General features: G+C 47.2%; 1 protein-coding gene across 1 annotated transcript in view; it reads left to right on the top strand.

Moving 5' to 3' along the window:
* WDFY4 (WDFY family member 4) overlaps positions 1–18,478 on the top strand; it is a 250,641-nt gene that overhangs the window by 62,029 nt on the left and 170,134 nt on the right. Inside the window, exons 14-23 of the mRNA XM_061196332.1 lie at positions 4,831–5,045; positions 6,240–6,334; positions 7,277–7,502; positions 7,917–7,993; positions 9,046–9,267; positions 9,908–10,086; positions 14,750–14,981; positions 16,037–16,182; positions 17,229–17,340; positions 18,051–18,241. Coding sequence (XP_061052315.1) covers positions 4,831–5,045; positions 6,240–6,334; positions 7,277–7,502; positions 7,917–7,993; positions 9,046–9,267; positions 9,908–10,086; positions 14,750–14,981; positions 16,037–16,182; positions 17,229–17,340; positions 18,051–18,241 — 1,695 coding nt within the window. The remainder of the gene's footprint in view (positions 1–4,830; positions 5,046–6,239; positions 6,335–7,276; positions 7,503–7,916; positions 7,994–9,045; positions 9,268–9,907; positions 10,087–14,749; positions 14,982–16,036; positions 16,183–17,228; positions 17,341–18,050; positions 18,242–18,478) is intronic.

Below are 18,478 nucleotides of genomic sequence, written 5' to 3'. Positions count from 1 at the left end.
GCACTGTTTTCATTATTCTTCAACACTCAGTTGGCACATCACCTTTTCTGACCACCTTCTCTGGTCCAGTGCACCTGCTATTTCCTAGAACACCTTGTGCCCTTGTGCTTGCACTTACTGGGCAGCTATTGTGTTTGAGGCACAGGGGTATGTGCTAGGGAAACAAGGATGAGGAGCCATTGTCTCTGGCAGCAGTTCACAGTTCTTGGTAAATAGATAGCTTGTCATAGTGTGGTGTTTATAATGATTCAAGTGTGGACACAGTGCTAGTTAGGAAGATCAGAAAAGTTTTCTTAGATGAGAGAACGTGTAAATTGTCTCTTTAATAAGTAGGACCTCAGCAAAGGGATGGGATTAGAAAGGACGTTCTCAACTTTGGGCATCAGTCAAAAAGGTTATGGCGTATTCAGCAAAGGGTGAGGATGTTACTGAGGTAGAGTACACGGTGGACCAAAGGGGGGGTTGGGAAGTAAAGCTGGAAAGAGACAAATATTTTATTAATATAAGATCCTAGGCTTCTGTAACCAGGAAGTATTGGCCATCATATGTATGTAATTCGTAAAAGAAGCAGAAGATTTAAAGCAGGCACCCACATGCATCTTGGTCTTCATTGCAAATCTATACAAGTACATCCAGGAAGCCATGCCTTTAGACATGGATTCTACTGATTCAATGGGATTTGGACCCTCTTACACCTAAACCAAGATCACAGACTCCCATGCCTATAAGGCCATGTGGGCACTGCAAACGAGTGTATTAGGCTGGTGGGGGCTGTGCACAATGGAAAGTTTATGCTCATATAAAGAGAGAGCTAATTCTAAGTAAGCAAAGATAAAAACCACAACGACTTGTCAAATAAAACACATCTGTGGGCGCTATTTACCTGTGACATCCCAGAAGAGCAGAGGTCACTTAAAATGTATCATCTCTCTTCCAAAATCATCAAATAAAGAACATTTCAACCAAATTTGGAATAAGTGACTAGTCCAAATTTGAGTAGCTCAGTGGAAGTCCCTAGTTCTTTCTAAGTGTCTGGGGGAAGCAGATGCTGGTCATCTGATGGTTTTTAGTTAGGACTACATGATTAATGTCCAGAAGACACACTCTGGACTGATGTACTCATAGCCCACGCCTCCTTGGAGGGACCCACCCCACCAGGACCCAGCCCTCATTGGGCTCTGGGACCACCATATTAATCTGGACCAGGAGAGAAAGGGGGGGGTGGGAGAGAGATAAAGAAGATTAAACATCCACAGCTGGACAAGGACAGACTTGAAGACTCAACTGCTAAGTGGAGAAGGCAGAAAACTCCTACAGGCAGCCCCGCACGTCTCTCTGTGATAACTTGCCTTGCAGGTCCAGCCTGCTGATGACCCTGAGCGCTTACCACTGAGTCCTAATTGAACCACTATCCCCTTCCTGCATTGGAAGTAATGTGCGTTAGGAAAATCAATCCATTTGTAGGGGGAGAAACCAGACTGGTTTCCTGCTACTGCTCATATTTTCACTAAAACCCCATTTTACTGGAACCAACATTGAAAAAAACAGCACATTTTATTCAAAACAAGTCAATATTGGTATTGACAGAGCTGCAGCGATAATGAGGACGATCAATTTTCCCTCCTCCATTATGGGGTATTGAGCAATTTTGGAGTAAACTTGTGGCATCATTAGATAAGATCAGCATTTCTATTTCTCCCTTTTGAAAATTTTTTCTTTTTTGCTTTCTTTTTTGCATATTTAGATTTTAAGTATTCCTGCTCTGGTGAGGAAAAAAAAAAGCAAAAACAACAACAAAAAGGAAAGCCAAAAGTCCCCAAAGCAATAAGTGAAGTGCTGGTAATAAAAATTGGAGATTGTAGACATTTCTTTTTAATTCTTATTAATAATACATTGTGTTGTTATTTTTGCATCTTATTTCATGCAGACTGTCTCCCCAACTCTCACCCCAAATTAAAAGACTGCAGTTACCAAATATTCCAAGTTCTGGGAGAGGGAGACTTCTGGGCAAGAGGGTAGAAGCAGCTTTTCTGTTTTGAGAAGAGTGGAGAAGGAGGGCAGAGGTGCGGGCTCTTTGGATGTAGGGAGGGACACTTAGAGCATTGGAAGAAAGATTTGGGGAAGGGAGTCAGGGGGTTGGGGAGATTTCTACATGGAAGAGCGTCTTAAAGTAAAAGACATGGAATTGTTTAGTGCAAATTAGATCTGGCATTTCTTTCTTCTGTTTCTGGTCCCTGTTGGGTTATACATGTCCCTCTAGCATCTCAGGCTGGCTGTGCAGATACCACAGTGACAGGGAAGGGGATTGTCTTCATCCATTCGGGCCGCTATAACAAAACACCATAGACCAGGTGGCTTACAAATAACAGAAATTTATTTCTCACAGTTCTGGAGGCTGGCAAGTCCAAGATCATGGTGCTGGCAAATGCGGTGTTTGGTGAGGACCCACTTCCACACTCATGGCACTCTTCTCGCTGTGTCCTCACATGGTGCAAGGGAGGAGGGAACTCTCTGGGGTCTCTTTCCTAAGGCCACTAATCCCATTCATGATGGCTCTACCCTCAAGACCTAAGCATCTCTCAAAGGCCCCACCTCCAAATACCACCACACTGGGGGTTAAGTTTCAACGTATGAATTTGGTGGGGGGGAACACAAACAGTCCATTGCAGGGACCATCTTCTTTGAGTGATGAGATCTCTGCTTGACATCAGTGATGTTGACAGAGTGACAAAATCCTACCTGGGAGCAGTCCCCCTGAAAACAATTCTAATGTAGTTTATATTTTAAACTAAAATTGAATCGTCTAAAATTTTAAGTCGATAATATTACCGAAGGTATTGTAATGATGGGAATTTCACTGAATGCCATCAGTTTGAGGCAGGAGCTATAGGCGTCATGCTTTTGGAAGGCGTGGGAGGATGGGAGGGTGAGCTGTGTGACCCCTTCCTTTTTAAAAAAATCTAAAAACTGATGACAAACACTGTAAGTATGTTTCACCACACATTGTAATCCTTGAAACACATATGCTACAAAACTGAGTTCACAGCCTGAAGAAGAACGCCATCTTACAAATTTCTATCCCTTAGTGATACAGACATACTCTTGACCATCTCTGGGCAGGGTGGCCTCGAATAACTACATGCACAGGGAGGTAGGTGATGGTAGAGCGAGGTGATTCTGAGTGTTGGGTCCGGAGTCCCAGAGTAAGTGCCTTTATGGTGACTCCTGGCTTTACATTGGTAGACTAAGCTAGACATAATCTACATCACCATAGATCCCTTTTCTTGAAACCAGAGACTAGGGCAAATGTGTGCAATATGAAAAGCAGGCTAGGGTCTCCGCTTGGGTTCCCCAAAGTGGAGCCTGAGACAGGGCTACAGGTGCATGGGATTTGTGGAGGGAGGGACTCAGAAGAAGGGAGGTGAGGGAAGCAGAGTGGTGCAGGGGAAGGAGCTGAGTGAGGACATGCTATCAGCTGAAGTCTAGCTTCAGCCTGAGCCTACAGTGCGGGGCTCTCAGCATGAATTGCACCACAGAGGCTGAAGGGCATTGGTTCATTGGCTGTAGTCTGGGGGCGATGTATATGTGTTTGTATTTATGTGTGTACACTTTTATGTATGTGTGTACGTGCATGTATGTGTACATGTACACACATGTATGCATGCATGAACATATATATGGGGGTTACATAGCAGGGCAGCTACCACTTAGGGGAGGTTGACCTCCACAGGAGGGGCAGCTGTGATGGGTACACTAACCTGGAGAAGGAGGTCTGGGTGGAGCCCACATAGCCTCCACTGCAGGAAAACTCCATTAAGATCTAACTGGTATCCTGGTCATTTCAGAGAGTCTTATACAAAGTAAAAGAAAATGTGGACAGTCTTAAAAGTTTTTATGAAGAAAATTCCACCCCCCCATTTATATATCCATGGAGGCTGGGAATTCCAGGGGTTTACCCTTTTATGAAGAAAGGAAGATTGTGAAAACAATGTACTGTATTTGGCTCAATACTGACTGAGCTGATTCTATGCACTCTATCCTATGGGCTTCAAGGACATAAAGATAGTGAAGTGAGTTGAAATCTAGTAGGAGGAAGATAAGAGGCCAGCTGTCTGTGTGTCCGAATGTGCTTAGCACAGAGACATGCACAAAGGATGAGGGGTGAAGGGAAGGCTTCCCCTCTGGAGCCGTGACTTCAGGGGCTTGTATGAGCTGGTGTGGTTTGGCACATGAAGACGGAGGGGGCTGCAGCTGCCACAGCCAACAGCCTGGGTGGGGCACCTCCTGCAGGCTGGCACTGCCAGGAGGATTCCACCTTCTAGGCTGGGGGCGCAAACTCAAACATAGGACTGTTGAGTGAGCGATGCCAGTGGGTAGGGGGTGAGTTGTGGGACCCGCTAGAGGGCATAGCCGCTGCCCAGCTCCCACTGCTTCTCGACAGACACAGGATGGCAAAGCAGTGTGACCAGATCTTTCCACCTTTTGAGAGAGGCCACAAGTCTGGACTTTTACGTGGAATCTCCAGGCTTTTAAATGTTAGCAATTTCGAAACGGTTTAAACATTGTGTGGGTCAAGCACCACATGTCTCAGGCTGATGCAGCCTCTTGCTTGCCAGTTTGCCGTCTGTTTTAAGCTGTCTACCTGTTTGACAGCTCCTGTGAGGAGGCCCTGTCTGAGAGGCCCAGGACAGATGGGGTGCAGTAAGAACAGGCTGTGAGGGCTAGTCACCTCGCCCCACCACCAACTCAAGGCCTAGTGGGGAGCTTACCAAAGTGGGCCACGAAACATGCCGACCTCCAGGACTCACTGCTTGCTTTGGTTACTCTTAGCTTTCCAAGGAGATCCAGTGCTCCGTAGCCAGTCACATCCAGTCCCTGGTGAAGTCGGAGAAGAACCGTCAGGTCATGTGTGAGGCGGGGATGCTCAGGACCCTCATGACCTACTGCCACCAGGCTCTGACCACCGGCAGCAGCCCCTTGCACTCGGGGCTCAGCAGGATTTTTGAAAAGCTTGCTTCCCAAGCCATTGAACCAGACGTGTTAAGGTACCGTGTGCTGCACGTTAAATGCTGCCAAGCCCCTGGCAGCCATGCGAGTGCACAGTGGGCAGTAAGAGTGCCCCCTCCCCCTTCCCAGCGATGGACACTGCAAGTCCAGGGAGGAGCCTTGGGTCTGCAACAGTGTGAGGCCCGCAGAGCGGACGTAGCCCCTCCCATGGAGCTGATGTTCTCGGGGAGAGGGATAATAAGCAAAGGGTCCTGCAGACAATACAGAATAGCGCTGGATGGGATGCTCGGTTCAGAGTGGGAGCTCTGAGGAGCTGGGAGGACCAAAGTCGGGAGATTGGGTATAAAGAGGGGGACTTCAAGGGAGTGGCAGTGGCTGAGGCCTGTGGCCTGTGCAGTTCACCAGACCAGGTGAAGATGCCCTGCTGAGAGGGATGGAGGCTGTAGGGGCCTGACGGCCACGAGGCTGGACCACAGGGAGCTTAGCTGGTGTGACGGGCCGCGACTGGGCTCCCTACAGGGACGGGGACAGAGGCAGCACCACTGTGTCCTGTGGGGCCTTCCCACTGCAGCCCCTCCATGAAGCCACATGTTTCCTGGAGAGCCACAGCAGGGAGAGAAGATGCACAAGGAGGAGCAGACACAGAAGACAGAAAAGCAGAGGAAAGAAAGGCTCTAGGAGGGAGGTCAAGGTCTCTTAAGTACTTGCGGCCGGGCCACCCTGCCCTAGACAGTGTAGGTGTAGGGAGGGTGGTGCCCAGGGCCACAGGCCAGCTGGACCCCTGCTGACACACAGGACCAAGTGCAGGGGGACGGAAGGCAGCCCCTCCAGCCAGCAGGCATGGGACCCAGGGGCCAGGCCAGCCTCTTTCCACCTCTAGCTGTGGGGCTGTCAGACAAGGCCACCGTGCTTAGTTCAGCTGATTAGTCAATTCCATTAGAAACTTAAAAACAAAGTATGACAAAGTTATTTTCCAACGAAACCCTTCTCCTCTCAAGGTCCCACTGGTTAAGTCAAAAGCACTTAAATTCACCAGCTGTCTGGTCTGAATGTCAGGTCAGGGATGCCCTGTTTCTGTATGGCCTGAGGAAAGGGTTTCCAGGCAGAGAGAGGAAGGCATGGAGGGGGAGCCAGCAAGCTCTGGGATCTAGGACAGTGCTCAGATGAAGCTGGAGAAAATTTCTGCCTGCAAAATGTCTTCATTTGGTTCTCTTGTTTGTTATGATATTCAGACAGTTTCTAGGTTTTGGAATTGCTCCACCTCCATCGGCTGCAGCGAAAATCCTCAGTTCATCTCACGTACATGGAGGGGACTCTGGATGCCCAGGTGAGGACAGAGGAAGGAATAGGGGCAGGATAATGGGATTTAAAAGAGAATATGCACTTCTTGTAAGGGATCCTTTACGACATATGGGAAGCAGACAGATTTAAAAATGATTTTGCCTGCTGCTCAATGGAGCAAATGAGGAAAAAGCAGAAGGATCAGATCAGTGGTCCCCAGATAAAGACCAGATATGGAAGGAGGGAGACCCCTACCCCCATACAGGATGGTGATGATGAGTGTGTACTTGACCCCTTTGGGCCTGGAGCTCGGAAACCTTCATGTCACAGCACACGCAGGAGTGCCCAGCGCTGGCCCTGGGCAGGAGAACAGTGTCAGCTTTCTGCACAGCTCACAGTTCGGGGGAGTTAGGAGGTCAGGAGGACCAAGCATTGGCCTGGTACCTGGAAAGATGCTGGTCCAGGGAACCAGCTTGGAGAAAAGAGAGGCATGGACACGCTGAACGTAAGATTGCATAGGACATTGAGGCAAGGAGGCCCAATGGAAAAGCAAGGATGGAGAGTCAGGCTTGAGTCGGCAGCCAGAGGTGGGAGACAGAGCTTTCGAGGAGACAGGCTGTTGTGAAAGAGAGTGTGGAGGCCAGAGAACCAAGACAAAGCCGCAGTGAGCGACCGCCAATGGGGTAAGCCAGTGACAGCAACAGAAAACCTGTATTGGAAAGGGGTGGGGGCCACGATAGAATTAAAGTGAGAAGAAGTTTCTAGGAGGAGCAGGTTGTCACAACAATTCCGTGTTATCAGAATCAGCAGAGAGCCCAGGTGGGAGGGCCAGTGGAGGGCCCAGGAGGACACCCTCAGGGTTAGGAACGGCATGGTACTCTGCAGAGCCCTCCTTCGGGGCTGTGGCAGAAATATGGGGGCTGTTGTCAGAAGAGGGGCAGAAATGGTTTGAGCAAAGACACAGCTCTTCTCCTGCTTGCTGCCCTAGGGTCACAGGCAGTGGCACCAGTGCCTGCTGAGGGTCCCCTGGACACCAGCCCTTGCCCAGCAGTCACACAGGCCCTCAGGCCCTCAGGGCCATCCCAGGGCTCAACCACCGCCCTTCAGACAGCACTGAGCCTCATCTCCATGACCTCCCCACGCAACCTGCAGCCTCAGAGGGCAGCCCTGGCTCCATCCTTCGTGGAATTTGACATGTCTGTGGAAGGTTATGGGTATGACAGGCTTTCATATACTTGAAATACACTTTATTAATTTCCCAGTGCCTTGGGTGAATTATAATATTGATTACAAAAGTGTAGTTCCCATCGTCTCTCACACTCAGCTGTGGAAAATGTCTGGGTCATGGACACCCTATCTTCTCAGTCGCTTCTTAGAGGCAGTGTCCCCAGCTGTCTTGGGCCAGGACCCTCTCATTCCCCTGGTGTGTCTGCATTCTGGACTGCCCTCCCCTCTAGCCTCCAGAGCAGATTCCTTTCTTAGGATCATGGTGCCAGCATCAGGTGCTTTCTGTCCTTGGGGCCTCATGGTCTAGGAGGGAGTGAAGCCCCTGCAGAAGGACAGAGGGGGAAACCTCACGCCAGAGGTTGGCTTGCGGTTCAATGATCTGAGACACTTTCCTGTTCCAGCTGTTTGTTTATTCCAACCCTGTCTACGGTGATGGGAACCAGCACTGAATACTCGGTCTCTGGAGGGATTGGGACAGGTAGGTGCTTCCCTGGGGGTTTAGCTTGCTGAGGTCCCCTCCCCGACCTGGGAGTAAGTCCTTGGGGAGCCTTGATTTCCGATTTCCACTTGGTATTTCCAGAAAGCGTGAGTCTTCCTCTTCGTCCCGCTTGTCCCGTTGGTCATGCCTGCCTTGGGGCAGAGATGTCCTGTTCACTGTGCATCCCAAGGGCCCAGCCCATGGCTCTGCACAGAGCGGGGGCTCTGTTAGCACTGATGGGCTCGGTGGGTGAGTTGGTGGCTGAGCCTGGCTTTGATGCATTTTGTCAGTGATTGACAGAGGCTGAAATGGACACCTCACCCCACCTTACGGCTCTCTCTAGAGAGGAATATGAGTTCTCTGTTGATGGCCATCCAGTCTTTGGCTCATGTGGGGATCGACTGGGCCTTGGCCTGCTTTGTACAGTGCTGCACTCAGCTGAAAACCAGGCACCCCTTGTTAGGAGAGCCAGGGTCTGGGTTTCTATGGGAGGGTAGGTACTGAGGAGCCATTACATTTACGGCCCATCGGCGCAGGGTTCCAAGCCTAATTCTGCCCATTCAGTGAGGGCAGTGGGCCCTGCCTGTTCCGCCAACCCTGTTACGAGGCGGGAGGGCATGGGTTTCCCTAGAGTGGAATATTCCCCAGGCAAGGCTTAGCCAAGCTAGGCCGGGGTCCTCTGCCCCACATAGCACATGGCCTGGCTTTAGACCAGCTGACCCGTGGGCCACATGATGACGGATCTCAGGGGTGTGCCACCTCTCCACTCCCTTGGCAAGGCAGCATGGAATAATAGGTGGGCCAGCATTGGAGAGAGGCTTCGAGGATGCAGGCTCAAGTCCTGGAGGGAATATGACTTATTGCTGCAAGTATGAATAAGGAGACAAGAGCATTCTCCTGTGTGGGGTCATTGTAAAATAGGTGTGAGTCAGGTGGGGCACAGTGCTGGCACAGAGTAGGGCCACCCTTGAGCTGAGTCAGAGCCACAGTGAGTCTAGACAGGCTTCCACAGCAGGACAAAGCCTAAGGGCGTGCTTGTGTTCTGACCCCAGGCGCTGCCAGGTCCTTCCCTCCGCCAGGGGGCCTGACCTTTTCCTGCTGGTTCCTGATCAGCAGGCACAGCTCAGTCACGGAGGGCCACCCGCTGCGCTTCCTGACCGTGGTACGCCACCTGGCCAGGACCGAGCAGCCCTTCGTCTGCTTCTCCGTTAGCCTCTGCCCGGAAGACCTCTCCTTGGTTGTGTCTACAGAAGAGAAAGAGCTTCAGCCCCTGGGTAAGGTTTCACCCACCCCTGGGAGAAGTGGGGCTGAGTCCGCAGCTCTTGGCCCAAGAGCTGGGGGACCCGCCCTCCCTCAGTTGTACAGGTGGCTGGTCCTGGCTCTGCCTCAAGGAGCTCAGCCCGGCTCTCCAAGCTCACCTGCCTGCGATGGCCTGAACTGACCTGAGATGGCCAAGGCCAGGGTATTATGGCCATGCCTGTTCTTGTGTGCCCCATTTCATAGTGAGACATTGACACTGGAAGGCCCAGGGTTTGGCTTGGCATCCTTTACACGCAGCACAGCCGCCTAGGCTCCTTCCCTCGCAGGTATTCGCCACCCTATGTGCATCACTGTGGAGGCAGCAGTCTAGTGAGGGGTAGACCCTGCAGCCTGACTCCTGGGCTTGAACTCTGGCTATGCAACCTTAGGCAAATTACCTAACCTCTTTGTGCCTCAGGATGGTAACATGGAAATCACAATAGTGCCTACCTCAGTGCCTGGCACAAAGCAAGAGCTCCAGCAATGACAGCTGCTGTTGTCAGTATTCTATGGCGGGGAGACTCGGCACTGGCTCCATGGGCACAAGGCCCCCTTCTGCCGGGTTGCTGCTGTCTGACACTGCAGGCCAGGTCTGGTGTTTGTGTTCTCTTCCAGATGTCATGGAACCCGAGGATGACCCTGAGCCTTCTGCGGGACGCCAGCTTCGGGTCAGGTGTGGCCAGCTGCTGGCCTGTGGTCAGTGGCACCATCTGGCTGTGGTTGTCACAAAGGAAATGAAAAGGAATTGTACCGTTTCCACTTATCTGGATGGACAGGTCATCGGCTCAGCCAAGGTGAGATGGTTTTCCCCAGCTGTACTTGCCCCATGGACATGCCTCCCGGCCACACCACCCTAGAGTGGCCTCAGTTCAGTTCTTTGCTTTCTTTTGGCAGCAGCGTTGGTATCTAATGAAACCCCCTTGCTGTCCAGAACACCTGGCTGAGCTCAGGCATAAAAAGAACATCTTTAGATGATGGTCACACAACCAGGGCAGAAACTAAAACACGGAAATAAGAATAGTCATGACAGTTATGATTTTATGAATAGTCATAAGAGAATATAAATCTCCAGAGTGAACAAAACAAGGCTTCTCACATTTTAAGGTGTGAATTCCCCAGGGAGGTCTGAGCAGTACCCAAGGTTCTACTTTTCTAAGAGGCTCTTTGGTGAATCTAATGCAGCCAGTCTGCATGCTACACTTAGCAGCAAGACACAAGGACTTGCAAAGACACCAACATGTCTTGCCAGATTTAGAGCAAGAATGATGAGGAAAGGATGGTCCCCTGCTTAGAGAAGGTAATAGAATGTGAACATATAGCTGGAGGAAGCATCTCGTCACTGTCATTTAGAGACACCTGAGGTCCTAGGGCATAAGGGAGAGGAAGCTGGGAGATGAAGACCTGGCAGGCGTGCTTCAGCGACCACTGTCAGAGGTCCCCGAAGAAGCCAGAGACAGAAGGACCCAGAAGACCACAGAGGGCAGGTGCAGCCAGATTTTCACCCAGGTTCCAGAGACAGCATCTCAACCTAGGCTATGTTCTTGAATCATTTGAGAAGTCTTTTAAAAGTTCTCTTGCATAGGCTATACCCCAGATTAAATACAGCAGAATGTCTGTGAGTGGGGTAATTTGGTGATGTTTTCAAAGTTTCCCAAGTGATTCCAATATTAAGCCAGAATGGAGAACTTGAGATTAATAGGGTTTTCCCATTTCAATAGTTTGACATTTGGGGCCCGATCATTCTTTGCTGTGGGGTCCTATTCTGTGTATATTAGGACATTTAGCAGCATCTGTGCCCCCACCAAAGATTCTATAGCATCTCCTTCTGCCCAGCTGTGACCACCAAAAATGTCTCTAGACATTTCCAAATGTCTTGGTGGGGGAGGGCAAAATCGCCCAGGTTGAGAATCATTAGGTTAGAACAACCTAAATTCTGTGGAACGCTTGAAGATGGATTTGATGCTATCTTCTGGTAAATGTCTTATCAAAAAAAGCAGTGGTAACCAGAAAGATTCACCAGGAGCATGACAAAGGTCCTTCAAAACATAAAGTTAACTTTTTTCTTAAATCATTAACAATTCCTTCCCTCCCTTCCTTCCCTCATTAAATATTTATTGAACACCTACTAGGTGTTAGGAATTGTCCATGCCTACCAGCCAAATACCTCCAGGAGCGTGCATATAGTACAAAACAAGAGTTACATTTATTAAGCTTGCTGTAGCAAGAGACTCCTTACCCCATTGGGTAATAAGGACTTAGGAGGAACTAATAGGATTTGGGCTCATTTTAGGTGATTTTTTGGGAGGGTTCGAAGAAGTGGAGGTCAGTTTGTTCTGACTTGGGTGCTGTCAGAAAGGCAATTTGGTGTCTGTGTATGTTCAGAACTTTTTTCAGGAGGTAGGAGGAATGGGGCAGGGCTTGAGCTGTCAGTGGAGAAGGAGCAGTGGTCACTCACGTTAGCCAGGATGGAAAGTGTGGTCACATTTGTGGTTTCCCAGTGTCTTTGTTTTTAATCTGTTTAGGCATAATTACAGAGTGGACTAGTTTTGGTCCTCTTTCACAGAATATGTTGGCATTCTGTCTTGTTTCATAGAATAGGTTGTGTTCTGTGAAATAGATCATGTACCTTGAGGCTAAGAGGCTTGTCCCATTGATATTTGGAATTTGCTTGCACCTAGCACAGGACTGGCATACAGAAAGCATGCAATAAACACTTGATGAATAGCACTGAATTTATAGCCACAAGGAGTAACATGGACTGGCTGATGGTATTGTTCAGTGAATTGGTACATGGATGAACATCCAACCCTGTGGGACCAGCTAAACCAGATTCAGTCAGCAGGGAGGTTGGAAGTGGTATGATGCTATGGGAATATGCCAAAATATGCCATGGAGAATGGCCAAGGGCCAAGTCTGACAGAGTTGACTTTCCAAGATGATTTCAACAAGTCCGGTCAGAATCAGCAAGTGAAATTTAATCGGGATAAACATAAAGGTCTGTGTTTAGACGCAGGTGACAGTTGGGCAAGAACAGAATGGGCTTTGGTTGGGGATAACCTAGTGAAAGAGCTGTTCTCAAATGTTAGAGCCTTTGCTTTTATTTCCAAGGGAAGTCAAGTTCAACTGTGAAAGGTGGGGAGTGTGTTAACAGCTTGAATTGAGCAAAATGATTTGGGAGCAATCTGAGACATCTTATGTCTATAAATCAATCTGAATAGTGCCGTGAGTATACACTGTAGGAATCTGAGGAGAAGGGGACAGGGTGGATTGGAGGGGTGGGGCACCTTTGTCAGGTGGGAGAAAAAGTCTCTGCCTACAAGGATGGGAAAGGGCAGAGAGAGCACAGTAGACCTCACTCTAGGTAGGCTTGACAGCTTGGAAAAACTTGGTTTGTTTTTATTTGAAAATCTTATTTAATTGGTAGGGATATAAAGAATATTTCTGAAATTATATAACCTCTCATTTAAAAAATATGTATTTATATACATATTCATGTATAATTTTGTAGTCGTTATAATATAAACACATTTTGAAATAACTGAAAAATAAAGATTACCTACATTCCTTCTACCTTACCATCATTTATAGTTTCTTTCAGTTTTTATTCCTTTAATAAAATAGTTGTGACTTTATTGTATAAAACATTTTATATACTACTTAGTTAACACTACCATTTTAAAGTGTTTATCTACATGGGCTTTGAAACTATTATTTTTGAATTTCTGATAATCTGTTAACTATTTCTTTTATTGAAATTTTTGAGAAAATTGTAGGCTAACATTTAGTGGTAAGAAGAGAGAAATCTTGTGTACCTTTCATCCAGTTTACTCCAATGGTAATGAATATCTTGCAAAACTATAGAATATCACAGCCAAGATACTGACATTGATACAGTCTGCTAATTTATTCAGATTTCCCCAGTTTTACTTGTACTCGTGTGTGTGTATTTAGTTCCATACAATTTATCACATTTGTATGTTCTTGCATCCACTGCTCCCACCAAGATACAGAACATTTCCATCACCACAAGGGTCCCTTTTGTTGTATTTTTATAACTACCACCACCACCCACCCACACCCCCTCCCAATCCCTGTCCCTAAACTGGGCAACCAGTAAGTTAAAATGTTGTCATTTAAAAGATGTTATATCTATGGAATCATACAGTATGTGATATTTAGGATTAGATTTTTATTCAGCATAATTCTCTGGAAATTTGTCTTAGTTGTTGTATGTGTCAGTAGTTCATCCCTTTTTTATTGCTGAATAGTATTCCATACTACTCAGATATGGATACATAACCATTCACCCATTGAAGGACATCTGAGGTGTTCCCGGTTTTGGGATGTTACAAATAAAGCTGCTATGTACATTTATGTACAGGTTTTTGTGTGAGCTTAAGTCTTCATTTCTCTGGGTTAAATGCCTAAGAGTCTAATTGCTGGGTCCTATGGTAAGTGCATGTTTAGTTTTATAAGAAACTGCCAAAATATTTTTCCATAGTGATTGTGCCATTTTACATTCCCACCAGCAATGGATGAGTGGTCCCGTTTCTCTGCATTTGGTGATGTCACTCTTTTTTAATTAGCCATTCTGATAGGTGTGTAGTGATATCTCTTGTTTTTAGTTTGCATTTCCTTAATGGCTAATGAGATTGAACATCCTCTCATGTGCTTATTTGCAACTTGTACATCCTCTTTAGTGATGTCTTATGCACGTGTTTCACTCATTTTCTAATTGGATTGTTTGTTTTTTACTGTTGAATTTTAAGAGTTTATCTAAATATTTTAGATACCCGTCCTTTGTTAGATATGTAATTTGTAAATAATTTCTCCTAATCTATAGCTTGCTTTTCATCCTCTTTCATATGGGATTTTGCAGAGCAAAAAAGTATTTAATTTTCTTGTGAGCAGTTACAGTTTCTGCATGTTCTTTGTTAGTGTATAGAATGCAATCGATCTTTGTGTGTTGATCATGTATCCTGTGACCTTGCTGAACTCAGGTATTAGTTCTAGGAAGTATCTTTATTTTGGTAGATTCTTTGGAATTTTCTACATGGACATGCCATCTGCAAATAGAGACAGTTTTATTTCTTCCTTTCCAGTCTGTAATTATTTTTAGTATGTAAAACTTAATTAAGGTACCAGTATTGGACATTTAAGTTCTTTGTGAAATGACTGGGAAAAAAAAGATGAACCTTTTAGTGGCACTTTATATTTCTTATCAAATTTGTTTCCAAAGGCACAGTGTCAGTTTTTTACTCCCACCAGCATTTTATAAACTGTTTTGTGCACTGTTTCTCAGCTTTGAGAGTTATCTTTGTAATGTTTTTAGGTAAAATAAGTTTTCACTTTGAAAGAAGAAGAAGGTACATCATTTTATATTTTATGTGTTTGCTTGATTAATTCTGAGATTAAACACCTCCCATCTACATCCCCCCCACCTTTTTATGTTAACAGATGTTGTACATTCAGGCCTTACCAGGACCATTCCTTTCAATGGATCCATCTTCATTTGTGGATATTTATGGATATATTGCTACCCCTCGAGTTTGGAAACAAAAGTCATTATTAATATGGCGTCTGGGCCCTGCGTACCTCTTCGAAGAAGCCATCTCAATGGAAACTCTGGAAGTTATTAACAAACTTGGCCCAAGATACTGTGGTAACTTCCAAGCTGTGCATGCCCAAGGTATGGGGTGTTTTGATTTATAATGATCTTGCTGATACTAGTTTTTAAATGGACATTCAGTTATTTATAGCTTATTTATAAAGAATAAACTCAGCACAGGCCAGTCATTAGGGAAAACCTCTGTAATTGGATCATTACATATTTACAATCCAATAGAAAATGTCAGAAAAGGAAATGACAATCTCCTTTAGATTTCAGTTCCAACACACATAATGGAGGAAAGTGGGTGGGTAATACCATCAGCAAAGAAAGGGGGAAGTGAATGAGATAAATAAGTTACATTCCTTTTAATGAAGAAGCTTTTTAACTAAAGTATACTGTTGTCTTCAATTATTAAACAGGCAGACAAAACATCCACATTTTCATTATTGATTGTTGGCTGTTCAAGCAGGGAGCATAGCTCTCTGTGCTCCGTCAAGTCAAGGGGGTCAGCTCGCATCTGGGAAGAATGATAAATGAATCTATGTATGGAAGCCTTCGTGCATGGTGAAGGGCGATTGAGTGCTGTGGAGTGTTTCTGTCTCCAGCCTCCACGTCTTCTTTGATCTTCATTTCCTCTGGCAAAGGGCACTGGCCAGAACAATGTGAGGAGGTCAGGTCCAGAGCCAAAGTTTCATCAACTCTCTATTCACACCATGCTTCTCAAGTACCACATGTGGCTCTCCTTGACTCAGCAACCTGGGCACTCATGCCAAAGGATGTGTTTACCATGTACATGCAGCTCATTGAAAACCTTAGGGCTTTCGGCCCAGCATTTTGGGAGCGAGGTTGCATTCTCGATAGGTGTCTCAAGCTTTAGTAATTTCATACCTGGAATGCCTCTATTTTTATAGTAGGGTTAATATTGTGAGATTTCTCTACAGTTTTCTATGTGTCAGAAATCACAGGTAGGGGCAAAACATGTAATATATAACACACAATGTAACAACATATAGCAGCTACAAACATTCCTCAGTGATTACTTCACCATGTAGCAGTAGATACTTAGTCTTCTGAGGATTAATTTCCTACTCAGTAAAGTGAGAATAGAAATAACTGAAGATGTGTTATTTTAGGAGAGGACCCTTGTATGGAAGTGATGCCCCTGGTTGCAGAGGAAAGGGTTTCCTTTGGCCTTCATATAGCCAGCTCCTCCATCACCAGCGTTGCAGACATCAGAAACGCATACAATGAGGTGGACAGCCGCCTGATTGCCAAAGAGGTATGCCTTCTAACTTCACTTGCTGCTCCGTTTTGGAATCATGATCTCATGGCTTCCTTCAGCTTTCAGTGATTAAGTGAATGCTAATTCACGTTTGTGCATGTGTAGACAGTTACACACAGGCGTGCTTCCCACTTCATTTGTTAAAATATTCCATGACGCCCGCCCATTCGCACCCCTCAAGACTAAACCTCTTATTTCTGAGAAGAAAGTAGGTGCTCTTCATTTTCCTTGGTAGAGCAAGAACAAATGGAATATTTAAAAAACCTCTGTGACACTGGGAACACTACTGAGCTTCCCTTTTCTGGGTGCTACTAACCCCCCAACATTGCAAAATATTCTTTGAATCACTGTGTTTATGCAAACAATGAATTTGCAAAACAGCAAGCAGACATGTTTATAGATGAAGATACCATGAGACTTCCTATTTCCTAATTCCTGCATAAAGAGCTCTTTTGCTTACTGCTGATGAATTTGGGCTGATTTGTTTACGTTCTCTCCACCCTCACAGACAAAAGGCCCCTTCCCTTTACTGAGACGGCAGGATCAGGGGTTAAGTCCTGTTGAGCACCAAAGCTGTGCCTTACCAGCACAGAACCTTCTGCTGGAGGAGACCAGGGTCCCTGTCTTCCTGGCCGTCTGAGACCGGTGATGCCAGGGCTTGCAGAGCTGGATGACCCTAGATCGGGAAGGAGGCAGCTCTGGCCTTCACAGCACCGTTCCACCTCCAGTGTCCTCAGGTCCTTCCTGCTCTCATCAGCTCCTCACTGTGAGCATTTGTTTACACTAGTGAGCATGCGGGACACTGGTGGCACAGTTGTATAACCGAAGTTGCTCCCTTATGATTAAGCCAGAGCCTGGGAGGCAGGACAGGGGAACCTGACTTTTGGCTTCAGTCCCTCTGACGTTGGTTCAGTTATTATTCATTCACTGACTTACACTTACGGAGTGCCAGGCCTGGGGGTGCCTGCCGTCCAGGAGCTCATGAACAAGACCTCCTCCTTCCCAGGAAGGTTTCTTGGATTAATTGTTACCAATTTCTCTAGATGAACATTTCATCCCGCAACAATGCCATGCCTGTGTTCTTGCTAAGAAATTGTGCTAGTCACCTCTCGGGTTCTCTTCGAACCATTGGAGCCGTGGCCGTGGGCCAATTAGGTATGAACCTTTACTGCTATTTGGGAAGAAGGGTTGTGGCTGTCATTACTTGTGCAGCCTGGAATTCTGGAGCGGCAGGCAGGACTGAGAGGGCTGAGGAGCTGGAACAGTGAGGGCAAGAGTTAGGAGTTAATCTCACCAGAGAGTTAGCCTCCCTGCAGAGGTCAGTGCACTTTGCTGCATCTGACAACTGGTCGCGAACTCGCTACTAACCAGGCTGGCGTCTATGCACAATGGAGTGAGTACAGTGGGGCCTCTGAGCAGAGGCAATGGTTGTGGTTGTTTGGGTGAAAACAACAGCCAGCGACTGTTGGTTGCCTTGCAATCAGGCAAGAGCAAAGCCACGAACTGATGCAAGGGTCCATCGTTGCAGATCTAGAGGGCAGACAAGAGCCAGAAGTTGTCAGAGCAGCCAGCAAACTGAGGCTCAGAGGGCAGCTGGCTCATCCGGCGCTCTGGACTGAGACGGAGGGTGGAGGTCTGAAATCCCCTGGGCTGTTTCAGCCTTCTGTGACCCAGAAAGGACTCAGCACAGGATTTCTCATTGACCTAAAACTTTCAAAGCCCCTGCTTTTCCTCCCAACCTGTCCTGTGCACAGGCGCCCCCGCTGTGAGTGAATGATGTTCCTGACGGCTCTTGCATGGTGCCGGGGGAACTTCCACTGCAGTGAAGCTGTAGTATACTCAGGAATGCCCTTTGTCCCACACAGGGGTAAGGGTGTTCCACTCCAGCCCTGCTGCCAGCAGCCTGGACTTCATCGGTGGGCCCGCCATCCTCCTGGGCCTCATTTCCTTAGCAACGGATGACCACACCTTGTACGCGGCTGTGAAAGTCCTGCACTCGGTCCTGACCAGCAACGTCATGTGTGATCACCTGATGCAGCTCATCTGTGGGTACCAGGTAATCCCACCCTCACATCTGAGTCCGCAGTGCCCCCGCTGCAAGGAGCTGGCATCCCCGAGGAACAGGGAGGAGGCTTGCTGGCCCAAGTGGACATTCCCACTAACATGACTTTTGGAGAAGGGAAACTGAAGGTCCCTGGGTTCTGAGACCAGTGTCACCAGAGCAGAGGGCCAGGTGACAGCCAGCCAGAGAGGGTCTCTGATCAGGATGGGGATGCTCACCTGTCTGTGGCTG

This window comes from Eubalaena glacialis, chromosome 1, assembly GCF_028564815.1.
Source record: "Eubalaena glacialis isolate mEubGla1 chromosome 1, mEubGla1.1.hap2.+ XY, whole genome shotgun sequence".
Classification (NCBI taxonomy): Eukaryota; Metazoa; Chordata; class Mammalia; order Artiodactyla; family Balaenidae; genus Eubalaena; species Eubalaena glacialis.
This window is presented reverse-complemented; position numbering and strand designations above follow the sequence as displayed.